The sequence below is a fragment of the Osmia lignaria genome, chromosome 9 (assembly GCF_051020975.1).
Source record: "Osmia lignaria lignaria isolate PbOS001 chromosome 9, iyOsmLign1, whole genome shotgun sequence".
NCBI lineage: Eukaryota > Metazoa > Arthropoda > Insecta > Hymenoptera > Megachilidae > Osmia > Osmia lignaria.
The window spans coordinates 12,750,327-12,770,643 of NC_135040.1; the positions used below are offsets into that span (position 1 = coordinate 12,750,327).

The 20,317-nt window shown below is 35.6% G+C and overlaps 2 protein-coding genes across 16 annotated transcripts in view; one reads left to right on the forward strand and one right to left on the reverse strand.

The window, feature by feature from the left end:
• Window positions 1-61: 61 nt before the first annotated feature.
• Window positions 62-2,291, reverse strand: LOC117609166 (uncharacterized). The gene is made up of 4 exons (XM_034335150.2): window positions 2,072-2,291; window positions 1,911-1,992; window positions 1,670-1,841; window positions 62-1,593 (listed from the first exon to the last, which is right to left on the reverse strand). Exons 1-4 carry the CDS (start codon window positions 2,093-2,095, stop codon window positions 1,323-1,325), a joined length of 549 nt encoding a protein of 182 aa, XP_034191041.1. The 5' UTR covers window positions 2,096-2,291; the 3' UTR covers window positions 62-1,322.
• Window positions 2,292-3,229: 938 nt separating this feature from the next.
• The window catches only part of Mical (Molecule interacting with CasL), a 42,951-nt gene continuing 25,863 nt past the window's right edge, over window positions 3,230-20,317 (forward strand). For 5 of the 15 annotated variants that reach the window (XM_076690294.1, XM_076690293.1, XM_076690291.1 and 2 more), the window contains exons 1-2: window positions 3,242-4,347; window positions 15,724-15,786. The gene's annotated coding sequence lies outside the window, so the exon portion shown is untranslated. Of the gene's footprint in view, window positions 4,348-15,723; window positions 15,787-20,317 lie in introns of all 15 variants that reach the window. The other 10 variants (XR_013062792.1, XM_076690292.1, XM_076690290.1 and 7 more) reach the window with 9 other exon arrangements.

A 20,317-nucleotide genomic window follows, 5' to 3' on the forward strand; every position in this document is an offset into this window, starting at 1 on the left:
ACTCTGATATGTGACACGTATGAATATTTTATACAATCATTAAAAATATATGCATTATGCCTTTGTTATTGAGAAAGTTTTATGCTAACATTGTTTTAGTGCCTTTTTAAAATTCTTGTTTTCTGTATCCTATATATATATATATATACATATATATAACAACATTAAAAATATAGTGTAATATATTAGTTAATATTAAAAATCATAATCTTTAAGATCATTACTCATTTTCTTAAGAACAGTATTTGAAATAACAAAACAAAAAGCTAATTGCATCACTTGTGATACTTTCGGGTACACCTCGAATTATAGTTGCCTTAATGCATTAATAAATTAATAACCATTTAATAACTATTTTTACCAAGACCTTGTATATCAAAATGAAAACCTATTTATACAGAGGGTGCTCGTATATCACATTACTCCTAATGTGCCTGTTTTTATAAAATTCTCATATATAAGTTTTAAAGTCTAGTTGAATAATTATAATACAGTTTTAGTTAAGACATACACAATGGTTAAAAACTATATACATATATCTTTTAATTGTATAATGGACAAGAAAATATGGGAACATTGGAAACACGTTTTTATTAAAATTTTACTTTCTGAATCTTTCGAACTGCCAAACATATAGTTTTCAAAGGATCATCTATATTGAAACAATATTTTCTTGTCAATGTATTAATTGTATGTGCTATATACTTAAGACTTATGTATACATATACATAAATATTACACATATATATAATAAGAACATGATCGAAAAATATTGTAATAAGATCCGAAACATACATAGTTTTTACGAGCGTGAAATTCTCAATGTATGCAGCAATTTTAAGAACGAAATATCGTTCGAAGAATAGTGATTGAAAGATGTATATAATACAAGTGTCTTCATTCTTTTGTAGATAGATCTATTTTAAACACTGAAAGTAGAAACCTTGTCTGGATAGACCATTGTTACTTATTTTTATATGTACAAAACAACATTACATTTATTCTCTGACATTAATGCCCTCGTTAATGTCAACTGATATTAATGAAACAGCATGTGCTTCATATTTGCAGTGTTTACTAAATCACTTAATAATACATAGTTAATACACCAATATAGATAATACTTATATAATTTATTAAATATTTTCATTTACAGTAGCAGCTTAATACATATCATTTTAGTCAATTATATCATTTTTGGTAATATGAAATATACAATATTTCAAGTATATAAAAGGTAACTCCTTTCAGTAATAAATATCTTGAAAGAAATGCAGCATGGTTTTATATTTGATTCCTTGCAATTTTTGAAAGGGAGAAATTTATCCATTTATCCCTGTGTTATTGCTATTGCTTGTACTAGGACTAGTGTCTTTTTTGTTTTCTGTATTGTCTGTGTTCTCTGTATTTAAAGATTTTGCTAACTCATACAAGTATGAAGTATTTTTTCTAATTTCCTTCTCCAAGTTTGATTTCTTTTCTTCTTTTTCTTTCATTAATTTAGTTGTTTCTGGAGCCATAGGTTTTACAAGACCTTTGCTTGCTTTGTAAATAATACTGGTACTGTCTGCAGACTTGAAAACAAATGTTACCCTATTAAGAGATAAGGACATTAATTTATAAAATACAAAATTACATACTTTCAACTGTTATAAACTATTATTCTTACTGGTCAGTGTTTAAACCTTCTTGTATCTTTTCAATCTTATCAAGAGAAATATTGTGCGATGCTGGCCAAGGCATATATATTTCTGTCTGAGAATTTTTGTTTCTTTTTACTTCCAAATATAGTAAATCCAAGACTTCGTTGAATTTGTAGTTGACTTCCCAATATCGCTTTGCTGATAGAAAATAATGATTATTGAATAACAGTACCATCAAATTACATTATTTTAACATGGCATTGTTACCTTCACATAGTTCAATATAAGCATAAAAGGTTGTACTTATTTTTACAGGATCAGTACAACCCAACTTTTCAATGGAATAGTACTAACAACAGTAAAATGGGTTAAAAATTATAATTTTTTATTTCTATATACTTGAAAGTTGGAAATACTTATCCACTTACACTAGGGTGACATATATCGTACATGTTTATGAAAAAATACTTATTTCTTTACATGATAAATTTGTATTATGTCTAATATAAATAAATATTAAAGCTAGGTTAAGAACTTCGGCTCACAGAAGACAGAAGACAGAAGCAAGACGGCCAGCACCCTTCTTGGGTCTTCCAGCTGTATGTAAAATAAAGCTACATATACCGCAGTTCACCAAAGTCTATAACTGCGAAAAGACCAGTTTTCGTTCTTCGCGCATCTCTAGTGCGCATCTTTGCCCTGATTGGCGATACTCCCAAACGGAGTGGAAAGCGATTAGCAGAGAGCTCGCTGCGTTCCCCCACCATCTTCCAACCTGCGCGTCGCAGTTATGGACTCTGGTGAACTGCGGTACTTGTAGGTGCAAAATTTCACTCGAAACCGATTTGACAAGTTTTGGGAAGTTTAGCCATATTTTTAATATCACAAGAATATTTACATGAATAGATAATTTAATATTTAATTAAATCAATGACTACAAATCCTATAGTCTTGAATTTGTGCCTCGAGAACAAGCGACTCTATCTTAGTATAAAAATGTGAAACTCTTCTATTTTTAATAAACCAGAAAATTATTAAAATAATTGTTTGCAAAACTTGTATTTTAAAAAGACCGCCAAAAATTAAATTTTTTTAAATTCGATCCTAGCGCCATCTATACAAAAATGGCTGAAACTACTCAACGACTTACGGTGTGTTCCCTGTTTCGGAAAATCGATCGGTAACTCATTGAGTAGTTTCAGGCATTTTTGTATAGATGGCGCTAGGGTCGAATTAAAAAAAAATTTAATTTATAGCGGTCTTTTTAAACTACAAGTTTATCAAACAATTATTTTAATAATTTCTCGCTCTTGTGTTGATTTTGACTGATTCATAATAAATAGAATTAAAGGGAGTCAAAATTGTGTCTTTTCAGTTGCGACTGAGCGATGTGGTAAAAAAGGGACTGGTAAGCAGGCACAACAGTCACGCTACTATGCTCTGTACATATAGACCTAACCTCACCTGGGGGTGTCTGAGACCCTCAAAACCATAATTCCTCGAGAAGAAAAACATGCCCAGTCTTGTTGGATCTGTAGTCAGTGATTAAATATTTCAAACCGAATGAACACAGTTCCAGTACCCCCTCCATTCGTGGCTCGGTGTTCCAAGCGGTGCAGTGTTTGACGCGCAGTCGAAGGAGGCTAGTCAAAGGGAGTAGTAGAGGCGTACGGTGGGTCGCGCGACGTTGGTGAATTAAACGATATAATGTGAGTAGTGATAAATTAGTATAATATGGTGCATAATAACCGAATTGTAATCGGAATCGTAAACGCGCGCGGTAATGTGAGCAAAAAGTAAAAGGCGAGAAGAAAAAAGTGCAGTGACTCGACATTTGATTGGTGGTGCACACAGAGCGGGGCCCTTCGTGTACACATCCATGTACTTACGTATATACACATGCTCATATACAAAAGGCTCACACGACAACCCTTTCTCTTTGTTTCTCTTTCGCTCTCTCCTCTCCGTCTGACGTTCTTTCTGCATTCCTGCAGTAGCTTGCACGTAGTTGCATTTTTTTTTCTTTTTCCCTCGTTTTACTTGCAATTTACGACCGCACCCCCTTCGATTCGGTATCCGCCACGTTCTGTACTTTCCTAGTTTATTTAGAAACGGTAGTTGTCTTATCATTTACCCGGCTTGCTTACTGGAATTCGATCGCGTACTGCTACAATCGTAATTTGTACAATCTCTTTCCATGCGTACAGAGAAAAGACAAAGAGAATCAACTTTTACGATCCGTTCGGTATTCTAAATGAACGTACAACATAATCCGTAGTCTCTATGTTTTACTTTCTGTAACTTGCAAAACGTTCGATCAATTCCAAATGTTTGCGTTTGTAGGATCGAATTGGTATCTTTCTTTGTTTACTTTCGCAGTGCCGCGACCGGAGGGTACGTACGTGATGCATTATTAAACAACATAACTTGATCGTGTTTGCAATACGTAGGAGTAGACACATAACTACGCAATGAAACTAGCCGCATTATCGTAGGTGTTTTAGGTTACGATAAATATCAGTACGGAACGGGAATCTTGTAATCGCTTATCTGTCAGCTGACGACGAGTCAGCCATGTCGTGTTACCTCGCGATCATTTCCGTGTGCGTCTGTCATGGAAGTTTTGAATCATCTTTTCACGTACGATCTCTGTAACGCCGATTGCTAAAGATCAAGAACAGATTCCGCTTCCGGAAACCGCATTGTAAGTAAAATACGTTACGTTACAAATTATTAATGTACTTTTAAATCATTATTACGATACGAAGGAAGATACGTAATGTTTGAGTTAGGTAATTTTCAGAAACGATTAAATCGATTTGAAAAAAAAAAGGTAACCATTAAATCCGATTCAGTCTTCTTATATAACGAGCATGTTATTCATGACTGAAAAAAGGCTTCTTTATCGGTCGAGATGTTCTTCCTGCTTAGGTTAATTCAATTCGATTACTCGCGATTTTGTAATAACGTTTGCGGATGATTGATCGATTCGATTCGATTATTCGTCCAGAGCCGTATTTATTTTTACGCGGAACGTACGTAAGTGCATTCACACGTCTTGCGCACAATGATCGAGACACTCGATCTATGAATATTGACTGTCCGCGAAGGACAGAGGCGAGAGTGAAAGAACTTGTTGTTTAGCAACTAAACAAGAATCGGTTTTATCTTTCATCCCGGGAACACGATGTTAGGTACCATTTCTCTTTAAATCACGATTCAAACATTCGGTTTATTAGAACCGAACCTTAGGACAGAATAATTTTTCGTATTATTAGAATAATATTAATTTGTATTATAACATGCTGCACATTAATGTAATACAAATTTATTAAAATAATAAAAGGATATTTCCACACTATCGGTCAAGGTGTTAATTACGTTTTTCGTTACTATTGACAAACGATTCTCACGAAATTGTTTGCATAGGAGCGTTGCGAATTGCACATGTATAAAAGAGAATTCGCAAACAATTTTTTATCGTGTAATGTAGGTAGCTGAAGAAGTAACGTGTGCGTGGGTCGTGTGTACCGCTCTCGGATAGAGGCCCGGTCTTTGTCCTTTTTCGCGTGGTCGACAAAATTCAAGCCTCGTCCTCGATGCGCGAAAACCACCACTGGATTCTCCTCTTTAGGGAACAGAGTGAAACCTGCAGTTGGTACTTTCGATTCGGTTATTATCGACATCTTTTCTGCGACAAATTACTTCGAAAGTAGATTTAGCAGAGCTGGATGAAAGTAATAGGATTCATTGGGGTGGAAAATGTTTCAGGACAGATAATACAAAATTTAGGATGACACTGAATAAAATATAAAAATAATCTCAGAGATTGTCAGAGAACAGTTATCGAAGGGTTAGTCATTGTTTAAATTCGCAAGCAAACAGCTAAGCTGCTGCAAACGGATACGTAGAAAAGTTTTATTAACCATCAGTGACGCGATCTGAGTATCAAATCGTCCTTCGATAAGTGATTCATTGGCACCGACTAGACTGGTTTTAAATAGCAACAGAAAGAAACAACAAGTCTGATTAAGTAATCGAATCTTTGCTCTATATTATTTATACCATCGATCGATTATTATTAACCCTTTGTCATAATAATTTATAATTCTGTACCGATTGCGTTATATTCTTGATACAAAGCACAGCTATAAGTGCAGACACTGAAAAGGATGGAATTATTATTTTTTTTTACTCAGGGCCGTCCTAAGATATTTGTCGCCCTAAGAAATAGTTTGAAAATTAGGAAAAGTCAATATATTACTAATAAACAACTAAAAATATAAAAAACAAAAGTAACTTATTATATGTACAATTTAAAGAAAATTGGCGCCCCAAAAGGCTGGCGCCCGGGGTTATAGCCCATTTAGCCCTGTGCTTAGGGTGGCCCTGCTTTTATTTTAAATTAACAATACTCTGTGCGAGCTTAGGAATGCTCCGCCCTCATAGGGTGAAATATTTGCTGCGGATTTAATGTACCCCTTTGAATCCGTTGAAAATCGATTCCAGAGATTGGAATCCGCGTTCGAGTAGCTTCCGCTATTCTTAGCTCCAAAGAAACACGCGTTTCAACTGTGGTTGCAGCTGCCGTTGCATTTCGCTCCTGAAACGGAATTTATGGGTTTATCGATCCGCCTAAATCCATGTGCAAGAACGCCTGCGATGCTGAATGAATTTCGTTTCGTTCGAAATCCTTAGATTTCCTCGCCGTTTTCGAACGAGTCAGTTTCAAGAGAATCATACACGGTACACCTTGATACATGCGTTATCGTCTTCTACTTTCGAAGAAGGAAACTTAATAACAGCTCGGTTAGATAATCGCGATCGTTCGTCTTGAAAATGACTAGAAAGCAAGAGACATTTTCATGGGAAACTTGGATGCCGTGGCTGGCGACGATAATCGAAGCCACGATCCAATTGTTTCATTGAACTTGTCTTTCTTTCAACTTCTCGAATTCCACGAAAGCTTTTTACGCTTTCTACACCGTGGAAAAATAGTTCGATACAGAGACGGCTCGATATTCGCTCCTTGAAATCGAAATAATTATATGCGTAATAGAAAGTCACCGAATGGGTGAAAACGAAAGTACGATCTATGAAATTAGAAAGAAATTCATTGAAAAGCGGACAATCTCTGAAAACGCCCCTCGGTATCGTTAGAAAGTAAATCAAAACAGTTTTCAACGTCTATATGAAAGTTTTACTTTTTTCCCCAATTATTCTATACAGTCGGTGATCAAATTATTAGAGCTATGGTGGAAAAAATGGATTTTTCGTGTTTAAATTAATAATAATTAAATTGAGTAATTCAATAATATACAAGAAAATACTTATAAGAATAAAGAAATACATTTACAAGATTATTGTTACATATGTATGTTAGTATTTTTGTTGCAATTACTACCTCAATTTTTTTCGGCATATTTTTGATTATTTTTTTTTTTTTAAGGCAGGATCAACCTCTAAACAATTCATTTTGATTGCTTTATTTCTGGCCCATACTTCTATCATACGTTTAATCAATTATTATTTATCACTAATAATAAATGTTCCCACAAATTTTCGATGAGATTGAATTTCCAGGCCAGTCAAGAACTTTCACTCTTTTCAACCGCGTATCATAACTTTACAAGCATCGATAAATCATAGAAAAATAACAGAAACTCTGTTTAAGAAGATTTTCATTTAAGAATTAATCGTTTTTATATAAAATCGTCAATTAATGCGAGTGGCTTTTAATAATTTGATTACCCAGTGTAAATAATAATTCTGATTTTTCTTTCAAAAATTTTTCGTTCGAAAATTAGAATCCTTAATTTTATTCGTTGCATCGTCAACGATGCACAATTTGCCAGCGGTGCAATAAATGAATGCTGATGCATTGTTCGAATCTCACAATTAGCTGATTTGCATACGGCTAGACGAGCAATTATTTGCCGAGGAAAAACTTGATATCGACGACGAGGACGAATCGAGAGGTTTTGCGTGGTTAGTTTTTTTTTTTTTATTTTTCATTTCTGATCGCGAACGCGAGTAGGCGGAATGCATGCAAGAATCGCGAGCCTCGCGTTCCTCTCGTCATCGTTGCAATTATTATCGCGATGATCGTGAACACCATCTCGTAACCGGCTCGTAGGTTCTCGCGTCGGTGTACACAGCTGCGAGGCGTGGAACAGCGAAATAAGAAGAAAAAAAAAGGAAAAAAAGAAGAAGGAAATAGTAATAATTAGGGTCATGCCGTATAATTTCGCGGTACGCGAAACCTTCCTGCAATTGGATGCGATAAATTTATGCACGCTTCGCGGGTTATCGGCGGCAACGAGTGATCGTTCCGCGGCTATCATCAAACTGGAGGTTTAACAATAGAACTACCGTCGCGTCGTTTGGTGCACACTTATTTTTAAATTGAAAATAATGTAGATTAAATAGATAAAAGATGAAACATAATTTAACATATACATTTATTCTTTAGCTCGATAATTTGTAATTTAAAATAAGAAACTAGAAACCAGCGATTTTGACCCCTTTGGTAGTTCTAGTGTTAACACTAGATTTGATGCATAGTTATTATTAAGTTGAAAGTAATGTAGAAAATTAAATAGATAATTGATGAAACATAATTTAATATATTCATCCAGTATTTATCTCAACAGTAGCCAATACAGATTTCAACAAAAATACTTTGATAAAATTTATAATTTAAAATAAGAAACTGGAAACCAGTCATTTTGACTCCTTTAAAACGGTACTTAATAATTATATTGTTGAATGCAAAGGATCCTAATTTCAAAGTACCTACGTTTAATTACTAGAGAGTTAAATATTTTTCTTTTTTTCTCAAGTATTAGTTAACCCTTCTTGGACCATCGCATCGGTCCATTTTTGGATTGTCATTGAAACGTGACCAGCAGAACCGATCACTGATAATCGATATTCGTCTGTGCGGTTGACTCACGAGACGATTATGTTCCATCGCGGTATAATGATCATGCACGACAGGGATGACGAGTTTCCTTCGGTTTCCATACACCAACCGTAACGAAGTAATCGCGAATTCCAATTAATCGCTTTGATCTGCACCGACGCTTTCCTCAAATTTTTATCAATCTCCAATTGTCTATAATCGAATGGTGATTTGAATACTTAATTTCATCGATAATTGCGATTAATCAGGCAGCTTTCATTGAGTCGAAAAATGAACTATCACGAGTACGGTATCGTTAAACGGTAATTAAACAGCATTGTTATACTTTTTTGTCACACTTTACTTTTTAAGTAAGACAATAATATAAAATTTGAAAGTTGGAAAGCGGTTGCAAAATGCTTAAAATTGTACTGACCGGGGTAATAAATAGAGCATGATATATATATATACACTACCGCCAAGAAGTTTGGAAACATTTGAATTGTTTTAAAAAATAATTAAAAATGTAAGATAAGTGATTCTACATTGTATTATTTTGCTTGATTCTATTACTATTCTCTTCTATATTACTATTATATGTAGGTGAAGTATATATTTTATATTATGCAATGCAGTTGAATTAATTTATTTAAATCTCTTTGTTTCCAAACTTTTTAACGTGTATTGTATGAGAAAATCATTGATCACAGCGAAGAACGAGAATGTTACAAATTATCGTATCTGTGGCGTCACTTGGAACACTAAAATACCGTTCTAATCTCTATTCTGGGTATATACGCCTCCCACGTAGCCGGACAAAAATGTAACTTCTAGAATAGCCAATTTTCAAGTAGGTATACTTCTCTGCTGCCTTCTAAAACTCCCTGTCTCGTTATTATCATTTTTATCAAATTTCGCAAATAATAGTGAAGATAATTTCGCTAATATTATATTCGCTGACTTATCAGACCTTGTGTCAATAATATAGATCGATGAAAAATATTAAATTTCTAGCTACGCGTATCGATAGATCTATAATATTTGTTTAATTAATTGACCTAGTTTGATAATATCAGCAAACTTTTCGAAGATTCCATCTTGGACAAAGGCTTAAACTTAAATGAACATGCAAGTAGACGGGTAATGACTAATGTCTTCCAAGCCCGAGCACATTATCTTTACCTTGAGTCACGGAATCTTTTTGTCTTACTCGTTGCCAGTCCTCTCGAGAAGCTAAATAGTTAATAATTGCCGAGAATGAGCCGAGGAGTTCGCATTGAAAAATGTAATAGGCATGGTAAAAAAAGATTATAAACTTTCAGTCGAATCGTGTATCATCGAAGAATAACAATTTTCTATTCATCTCCTTTGCAATCTTGATTTTCAAGAATAATTCGTTTATTTTTGGAAGAGGAGTAAAGGGTAGGGATGGGATCGAATTCAATATTTATTCACGAGTCAATCAATAACCATAAGTTTCATTTTATATAGGTTTCGATTATTATTCAAAAACAAAAAAGTTTCAACGGGATCGAATGTAACGCTTAAAAACGCTTAACGAATTAAAAAGTTCGAGTAGAAGACAAAATAAATGAATTTTAGCTAATAATAAATTAACTAGCTATTAATTTATTTTCTCTTTGGGGACGTTACATAATTATAAATTACTTTTCATAAAACGAAACTGTTGTAATTATTCAATAATGTCAGATACCTGTGTAAGATTTTCGAACAAACCATTTTGCAGTAAATGTTATAGTTTTTGCGTAATCGTCGTTCAAAGTGAAATTGTTACTTCTGACCTCGATCTCCCCCCACTTGATCCCTAATTAAGGGATCATTTGCGAGGAGGAGGAGATTCATTTGCCTTCCTATTCGAAAGCAAGAGTGCTTATAGAATGATCCGATACGTATATTTCCTATTTTCTACAAAGATCTCTCTCAGTAGGAGATGTTGGTATAGAAAGGATCGTTGCATCACGATCTCGTAGATCGTCCCGTGAATCATGTTCCGCATTTAATTGCCACCAGTGCGAGCGGCTGTGCTACGTTTAGAAGTAACTTCAACCGCACTCAGAGTCCGGAAAAGACGGAAAGAAGACGAACGTGTTTCGGTTCTATTTTTGCTACCCGAAAGGTCTCGTATTTCTGACTGGCTGCTGAAGTGTAGTTAGTTCCATTCGATACCATCACCTCGTTAAAATCGAACCCTAGCCACTATCGATCGGACCTGAATTATTTCGTTGATAGAGAGATTTTAGATTTAGAAGGAATTGCGACGTACGATAGATAACGCTACTTGAAATATTTGTTTTTCATTGATTATGTACACGAGTTATCTATTGACTTCAGAATCGCCTGTGTCACAACAAAGTCGTTATCAAACGTGGAATTATGAATCGATATCGCGTGGAAAAATGAGATTTCTCAATAATTCAAGATAAATGGTAATTGGTTTTGAAAATAGGCCCGGCCCTGAGATTTCGGGGGTCCGAGGCGAGCCCCTTCACAAAAAAAAGTACCTCAAATAAAATTTATAAAATTTTGTATAACTCATTTAGATTTGCATTTGTATCGATTAATATTCAAGTAAACATTATAGACGCAAAATCGACCTAGGCCTAGGCCCAGGGCCGGCCCTGAGATTTCGGGGGTCCAAGGCGAGCTCCGAAAAAGGGCCCCTTCGTATATAAAAAGTATCTGAAATAAAATTTATAAAATTAACATTAAAGCTTGTATAACTAATTTAGATTTGCATATACATTGATTAAATATTCAAGTAAACACTCTTCTTGCATTCTTAGACGCAAAATCGTCTTATGGGGGCCCTGAAACTTGGACTGTCGCCTAGTCTGTCTAGGCCCAGGGCCAGCCTTGTTTGAAAAGTTATTTACTTAATTTCGGTAAACAGTATTCTCAAGTATAACGTAGTTAGAGAAATATTGAACTCACGACAGACATCTCCTTTCGTGGCACACATATTTCTCTACGATATTAAACAAACACCAGAATTTTCGAGTAAATACACCGTATCGTGGCAATTTTCCAAATGCTTATCTTCTACGCTTTTCACAATATCAACATCTTTATTATTCTAAACAGATATATTTCATTTAGGAAAATGTAAGTTTCTGTTATTCAAATCTTATCAAAATGAACGATTCGATTCGCAAGGATCTAGTAATTAGACATCGAGCTAATCGTTTCTGGATTAGATGGGATTTTAAGTTTTAGAGATTCATCGACTTATTGAAGGAAATTGAAATTTCTATCAAGTATAAGATCGTTAAGGCCAGTTCTTCGTTTGCCACCTCCACTGCGACGGTCTCGTTGCGGACGATCTAATTAACGGAGCAACAAACCCTGAAAAGTCGGTGCAACGGACGCGGGAGAGGCCTTGCTCTCCTCTTCTTTTCCTCTCGCGATGCGTATGCGTTTAACGAGGACGGAGAAACGAGGAGAAGAGGGCACCAAGAAGTGCGAAGAGAAAGTCTCTGAAAAAGTCGTGCGACTCGCGGAAAAACTCGCGGGAAATTCCTTTTCCGTCGAGGAAAATCACGTTTCAAACGATCCTCGACCGGTAAACGTTGTAACTTTTTTCCGCTTCGCAATTAGAACAAAGTGTTTCAGGAAAAATTTGAAATTTCTTCGGAAGAACCTTTTTCTTTATACAAATGCATCAACGCGAATTCTTATTTTTTTCAAAACGAGTGAAAAATAATAACGAATTTAAATAATGTATCAAACAATCTGAATGTAATTATTATACAAACTATATTCAATTATATTCAACATCTCTCTAATGACCGGTTTTCAGCTATGATTCCTAATTAAATTAATTGAGAGTTAATTAAGCAGCTCTGTAATTGCTCTTTTAATCAGAAACGGTTCGTAAGAGAAGAAAAAGATTATTCCAAATCTTAGCAATCTTTTTGAATTTTAGATAGAAAATCTGGTAGCGAAGGTGTTGAATTAAATAATTAATTTTTATAAATATATAATAAATAGATTTAAAATCTCAATCACCGTAGCTTACACCATAATTCTGCATTAAATGGTGTTTTCATGTAAATACAGAGATTCTAGGGAACGGTAGTATTAGATAGGGGTTGTTGGACGTTTTATTACAACAGTCTGAAAAGCGTCTCGACGCTCGGCATCGCCATTTCGCTTCCCCCTGTGTTGCTAGGATAAAAAACGCACCCTCCTTCGTCGATCGAATGTTTTCGGATTTTCTCGATGAATTTCTATCCTTATTGAAAAAGTATCTCGCAGATGGTGGTTGAATACCAATGAATAATAACCCTTTGATTGTGAAAGGCTTAGGTACACATACATCCACGTACATTCGCGATTAAAATAGATTTTCCAAGGAAAAATTGCGATGTCCCAGGCTCCCAAATTTTATTATAATATTAATTAATCAAAATTAATATTCGAAACAAAGAGGAACGGAATTGAAAAAGAAGAAACATGGGAGGATCTTCAGAAAATAATGGTGGAAATAGGATAGGTAGCTTAAAAAGGGGAAGCAGAATCGAAAAAGGAGAAAAAGGAAAGGAGGGCTGACGAACGTTTTGTTGCGAGAGTTTGAGAAGCGTCTCGACGCCTGGCGCCGTCCAACGGCCCCATCCGTGTCCCGGGATATATAAACGCACCCTCGCTGCTAGGAACTTTGTCCTGCGAAAGTAATGACGTCAGCGACAGAGATCGCACCACCCCTCTATAAGCACACGATCATCAGTTGCACCCGTGGAGAAGAAACTCGAGGGAGACGTCGTCAAGCAAGGACAACAGTGTCTCTCGTGTTTAATTAAACGTATGCATACGGTTGATTAAAATTCAACGAATTTTCGAAGTTCGTCTTATAAATAAATGATCGTGTTACGTGGATGTTGCGGCATGGAATATTTTGAATCATAGAAGACCAAGAATAACGATTTCTAAACTCGATGAGCTGGGGTTGAAATTTAACCCTTTGTCGTACAAGTGTATTAAAATTGGCTGGTATTTTTAGTACGGTTGAATTTTTAGTTGAATTCTAATTCTAATTTACTCAGTCAAGGATCGTCGAATGCTATACTGTATTTGTTTTATAATTAAAACATATTTTGAACATGCTTATTGCAAGCATTAACATCGGTTCGCGGGCTCGTCCGAATCTGCCCGACTGTACCCGACCGAATCCGATTTTTTCCGGGGCCACCCGAATCCGTAATATCGGGTACCCGCACATCCCTATAGCAGACACATTAATTAAACCTAGACGCGATATATACTTTGGGAACACGTTTAATCTAGATAGTAGAAACACGATGAATCAGACGGTGGTGGGTTTGCAGATTTCGCCCCGATGAGTAATCCAATATTCCAAGAATCCTGTTCACCACCCACGACTCTGTTTTTCCATCTCCTTTCTACCGATAGTCTGGGTTAAATTAATTTTCAAAAGATTTCGAACAAACCAACCTGTCATTGTCAGAATCTTGTTAGCCTACAGAAAATATCTTCGTTACAATGAACGCGTTAAACACCTTTGTGGAAAGGAAAAAAAAAAAATTCCCATCTAATTAACAAGTCGGACGTTTGCAATTTTTATCATTGTATGTTAATTCGGCTTGGTTTCCCGCGTCCTTGCGCTCTTACCAGTTAATTCGACGCTACATTTCGCATTATCCCGGCTTGTCCTAATTATGATAAACTCGTTAAGCCATGGGCGATATCTCTGCGTGTACCTTCCCTCCGTACGATATCGCGTGAAATTTTCACCGGGCCAATTATCCGCAATTACCTGCTCGTTTTCATGCGTGTACCTTCTATTTTAGTCTTTCGAGGTTTGCATAAAATCGTGGGATAGAGTTTGCTTTTCTACGTTGTCTTCTTTATATGTTAAATCCTGCCGTATTGATTGTAATCGCGGTTACAGACGTCACTCCCGATCGAATCGGGGTTTCCACGAGGAAAATTGCTATGCAAGGAAAACAGGAATGTTAATTATTCATTATTTATTATTTTGATGGCGATTCGATCGATATCTTACACGATTCTGTTACCAAATAAGTACACGTATTTCACTGATTCGAAGTAAGATTGATTAGAAACGATTAACAGAGATGGTTTCTGAATCATCGAACGATTATCTCGGCTGACAATAATTGAACCTGTCGTACTCGAACAAGAAAGATAAAGAATAGTCTTTCGATAAAAGTGTTATCACGGTTACCGGTTTATCTATCTCTCTCGGTTACTCAAGCCAAGCTTCTTATCGTCCTCTTTGAATTAGGCCCTTCGTCGGTTCTGCTTGCGCTAACATTATCTCTGATAAGGAAGTGCCGGTACCTCGGCTTCTTTTTATCACCAACCCTCGGTTTTTCCTTCTGGTCCGAGGGAAAACATTCTCCGGTAGCAGAGTGCATTCTAATTCGGTGTATCTACCGGTTCGTTCTAAACAAGTGTCATAAGTGATTGTCAACAATGTCAGAATTGAAAATAGTAGATCCTAAATTAAAATTTATCTTCCATTGACCTGAAGAATTTGCCTTGATCGTTTATTTTTTTTATTGCGATGAACTTTGTCGGATTAATCTCCCTGCCTGGCGTGATTATTAGAATAAACAAGCAATTTGTTACACGAAACGTGTTATCAATGTGATTAAAGTAATCTTTCTTTTAATTTATTTGCAAAAGATGGAACATTTATCGGAAAAAGAAAGAACGATGGGGTCATTGGTATCACTTCACAGGATTTATAATTAATTACTTCAACTTGGTGAGAAGTTATCAGATGTGTATTATCATTTTTAAATAGTTTGTTAATTTTTAAAAAGAGAAATTATGAAATTTTCATACAATTTATTTCCCATTATTTTGTCAAATTTTTTTAGGTATATGCAATGGTATTGGGTTGCTGCATATTAAATAGCCTGTTTTTTAAATAATATTATTCTACTCGTGTCGAGATCATTGAATTGAACATCATTGTGATGCACGAACATTTTTTCGTCGAGGTCAATTGTAGTGAAAGGATTAATAATTCTATATTAGGCATTACAATTTTCGTTTCGATGATCGTCAAAAATAGTCGAGAAAAGGAATATGCAAATTTTTATTCAAATATACCCATCATTAAATTTCTACGAACGTTTTCTAATGTCATTTTTCTTTTCTATGTTTCAGATGCTGTAATCATTTCTCCTCTTAATTTTTCAACGCGCAAACAAAAATCGAGAGGTAGCCAAGGTATTCTTTTCAGTACTAATTTTTCTCATAGCGTGACCATTAACGATGGTACACTCTTCCGATTAATAATCGAGTTAGAAGAATGTACTATACGAATTTGCGTTTTGAACAGGCTGGTAGAGTTTCGAAGGCGTCCTTAAAACGTCATCGGGTGCCTCTTTCCTTCGTGCATTCGTTATTGAACGTGGTTCCGTGGGCTGGTACGAGGTCAGAGCGGTGCCATGTTTGCCCTAGATCGTAGTCGATTTATCCAAATACTTTTATTCGGTTTCTTTTTTTAACGCGTGTAACCGGTGACCCGTGGCTGTAACTCGTCGAGATGCGGGTGGTTTTATTTTATTTTTATTTTTATTTTCACGTTGTGCAACGCCAAGCTCTTCGAATTCGTACGAGGATTCCGCGAAGGCAAATAGAGCATCAGCTTTGCGTCAGCGTTTGGCTTCGAAATCCAACGCGAGCAAATGTACACGTTGAGGAATGAAAAATTTTTTAAAACACCGTTAACGCTGTGCCATTAGACTTTTTAACAGTTTTTGTTTAACACAATAGATAAATCTCTTAAATGGATCGTATCATACGGTTTGCAACAGTACACTAATTAAGACAACAGATTCCACGAATGATAAATAATGCAATACCGATTTTCTAACAGAAGTGTACCACAAAAGTGTAACGCACGATGCACTTTCTTCCGTCTAACGAATCTACACGTGTACCGAATGAGTTTGTACAAGTTAATAAACTCGCAACAGCACTCTATGTTTACTTCGTCTGAGGGTTGTCTGTCGTCGTTGACGAACGTGCTAATTGTCGAGGGAATTTAAGGAGCCTCTCTAATTACCTAGTCTGACGAATTCTTTCACGCCTTGCTTCTTAACACTTCGACTATTATACTCCATTTTATATAGTAGCTTAGGAAAACTACATTTTTCTGATATTCTAAATTCGAATGGCAATATAAAAGTAACGAAGTCCTTATTTGGAAAAATTTTATTTAGTATCTATTTTCAAAAGAAAATAGAATTTCAAGATTTTTAAGAACTAAGGGTACTAAATCCTCCTCTATATATATCGCCATTTTCCTTAAGAAAGATTTGAGTGTCCTCTATCTATATCACCATTTTCCTTAAGAAAGATTTAAGTATCCTCTATCTATATCGCCATTTTCCTTAAGAAAGATTTGAGTGTCCTCTATCTATATCGCCGTCTTCCTTAAAAAAGATTTGACTGTTCTTCTCTATCTATATCGCCATTTTTCTTAAGAAAGATTCGAGTGTTCTCCTCTATCTATATCGCCATCTTCCTCAAGAAAGATTCGAGTGTTCCTTGTATATTTACATCACTGAAATTTATCTAGAACCATATCTATGAGTTTAAATCCCCTGTTCAGGTAGCCAAGAAAAAGGATGATCCACTAAGCCAGTCTTGAATTTCATTGTTCTAAAACGATCTCCTTTCTTATCTCCGCTAACAATAGAAACGTACAGTTGGCGTTGCGCTTCTTTTCTCTGCTCGCCAAGTTATAAATTTATTGCAATTAACAGTGTATCAGAGCCGGTAGACGATAGACAGACAAGCAGGTTGTGGACCTCGCTTTATTGCCAGCCGTGCAACGACACTTAGACCGTTCACCATGTGCACAATAATATGCACATCGTTGCTGAAGCATGTAGGCGCACTTGTTCGATCAACCACGTACCATACTATTCTCGTCCCATTGATTTTATTGGACGAACGCGTGTCCATGTACCCGCCGATATTACCGGCAACCCATTCGTCCATTATTAACACCCTTGTCTTTGAAAAATTTCCGGTTAATAGTCCGATGACCGGCGCTTTTATAAAACTCAATGTATACTTACGGAACCTCATAGATTCAAGGTGTTGAATTTTGCTCTACATATTTTCTGACACTCGAGTAAAATCACACTCTATACTCATTGTCAGTGTGTCCCAACTTTTTTGTGCCCCACCTAAGCGTTTCTAAAATTCTTATGCCCCCTATGTAACACGTACATCATTTTTAATATTCAAAAATTGAATTCTTCACTGAAGAAACTTAAACGATAGGTTTCAGGAAAAAATCGCTAGGAAATTGTTGAGGAAACACAGTAAGTAAATTTTCATAACACATAACGGAGAACTGAAATTCAAGTAGGAAGTAATTTTAATGAAAGATTCTTCTTAATTTTTAACTAGTTTTTCTATATTATAAGGTTAACTTAAACTTTGGATGAGTCGATTTTCGAATTGCCACCCTTAACAATCAAATTGCCCCTCTGTTGGGTTGGACCCCACGTTGGGAAACGCTGCTCTATACTGACGATGTACCTACCTGTATTTTTTTCTTTTCTTTTTCGTCGAAATAGGGATACTACAATACGTATTGTAATACACAGAGTCTTATATCGCAAGGAGTTTAGTTGTTCGTTTCTCTCCTTTTTCTTCTTCTAGGTATTGCTTTTATTCATTGTAAGATGCGGTCTTTCAATACCTTTTCCTCACACTTTTCTTCCTCTCGATTGTATCCATTTCTTTATCTACATTTTGCACCCCAGGGGCGTATACAGTCCTCTTTTAGGAACGATAAAATCTTGAAATTCTTAATTGAATTTTACATTTCCTTTCAACACTTTGTTCTCCGATGATTGATTTTTTAATTAACACGTACAGAGAACTATTCACCGGGTATCTCGCGTGGTCAGCAATTTATATTTTCGCCGTTTTATCGGCTAGTTGCTCCGTTCGGAATTCTTATCAAAGAAGGGTCATCGAGGTGCACCATTCGTCATTCACCGTCTTTCTTCCCTTTCGTATATTACGCGATAGAAACCGGGACTAATTACGAGATAACGAGCTTATTCGAATAAAATTTCTCCGGTAAATTGGTTGTGGAATTGGAAGAGAATTGGACATGTCCTTTGAAACGTTTCTTTCGTTCGCAAAATGGAAACGCAGATGGATTGATATTCTTCATTGATTTTTTTATTTTCTCTTTTTATAAATGTATAAATTATTTTATAAGATATCGCACGCCTCCAGAAATACATAAAGTAGATTTAGTGTCACTAACAGCTTCTTCATCGACGCCCACGATGGTTCGTAAAATTCGTCAGCTTGCTCGCTCTAGTTCAGCGGAATTGCATCCCTCGTTCGCCCACCTCGGACGTTATATTTATAGAGGTACACTCACCTTCTCTTCTTCTGTTTCCTTGCACCCGTTGTTTGTTATTTCCCGGTGAACTGTTCGTTTAACTATATACCTCGCAAAAATCCTGGAAAACTGGATTGTCGAACCATGAATAGAGAAAAATTTAAGATTTTTCCACTTTTCATGCAGTTACTGGAACTGGGGTGCATCCTAATCCTCTTTGAAAAGCCAGGTAGATCTACCTGTAGGTGAATCATTCCAATACCTTGCAGTTTCCGATTTGGTGTACTTTGAAGTACACCTGGTGTCATAAAATTCTATTGCTTCGAATTTCTTTTGAAATTATTTTTACGATAAACATCGGGGTAAAAATCATGCAATTTTATCTAAAAAATTGTATACCTTATTTAAGATCACTCCAACGAATTAAAAACGATTCTTTGCGTTTCATTGTAATTAAAAGTAGCGCTGGTGTAATTAGGGATAGAGAAGATGGTTACATCAGAGCACTGTATGAAACAGTAAATTAAAATGTGTCACAACGTTCCATTATCTGTGATCCCTGAACTGTTACACTGCTCGTTATTTATGCATCTACATTCCCATCGTCCCACATATTTAGAAGTATTACATGCAAAGAGATTCTGGGTCAGAGAAAAACCGTGTAAAAGTCAACAGAGAGAGAGCGCGCCTGCTGAAAATGGTTATTGATTTTAAGGCGGTGTCTGCACAGTTCCCTTACATTTAAAAAAAAAAAAAAAAATGAACCCTACTTTTACTTTTAGCAGGTGCATCTTCGTCGAGCAACTTGACGGATCATCGAGGATACAGTGAAACCTCGATTTAACTAATTAGCAAGTTGATGATCGGATAATTGAGTTTCCTTAATGATCGAGAAATTCGTTCTTACCATTACTTTTAACATGGAAAGTATAATTTATTAACAGAGTAATTTTCTTTTAATTTACCCTTTCGCTCTTTATGACAGTAAATTATATAATAGAGTTAATTTGAATTTAAAGTTATTTACATTATAGAGGTAATTTATTAAGAATTGCATAGAAAAAATAATTACAATAGAGATTGATATTGGCTCGTTATGACCCACATAGGATTTGATTATTTTCTAATTAACTTAAAAAATTATTTTCCGAGAAATTATTAGGCTAACAATTAAAGAGGTTAATTGGGCAATTAATGATACTAATTGGCGCCCGATACTGTTACGTACCAAAAGAATGCAATCATCATAATTTTCAAAAATGGCCCATCCGTGTGCGATATTAGAAACAAAGTGCTCCAAAAATTATCTCTAGAGTAAAGAATACTAATATCGAAATTTCAATTCCCACTTAGAGTAGGAAGAAACTGTTAACTAGG

Coding starts and splice junctions, on each gene's coding strand:
- LOC117609166 (XM_034335150.2), bottom strand. CDS start 2,095: ATGTACGATATATGTCACCCTAGT. Junction 1,993..2,071: donor ACGATATATGTCACCCTAGT/GTAAGTGGATAA, acceptor TACTGTTGTTAG/TACTATTCCATTGAAAAGTT. Junction 1,594..1,669: donor GAAGGTTTAAACACTGACCA/GTAAGAATAATA, acceptor ATCTCTTAATAG/GGTAACATTTGTTTTCAAGT.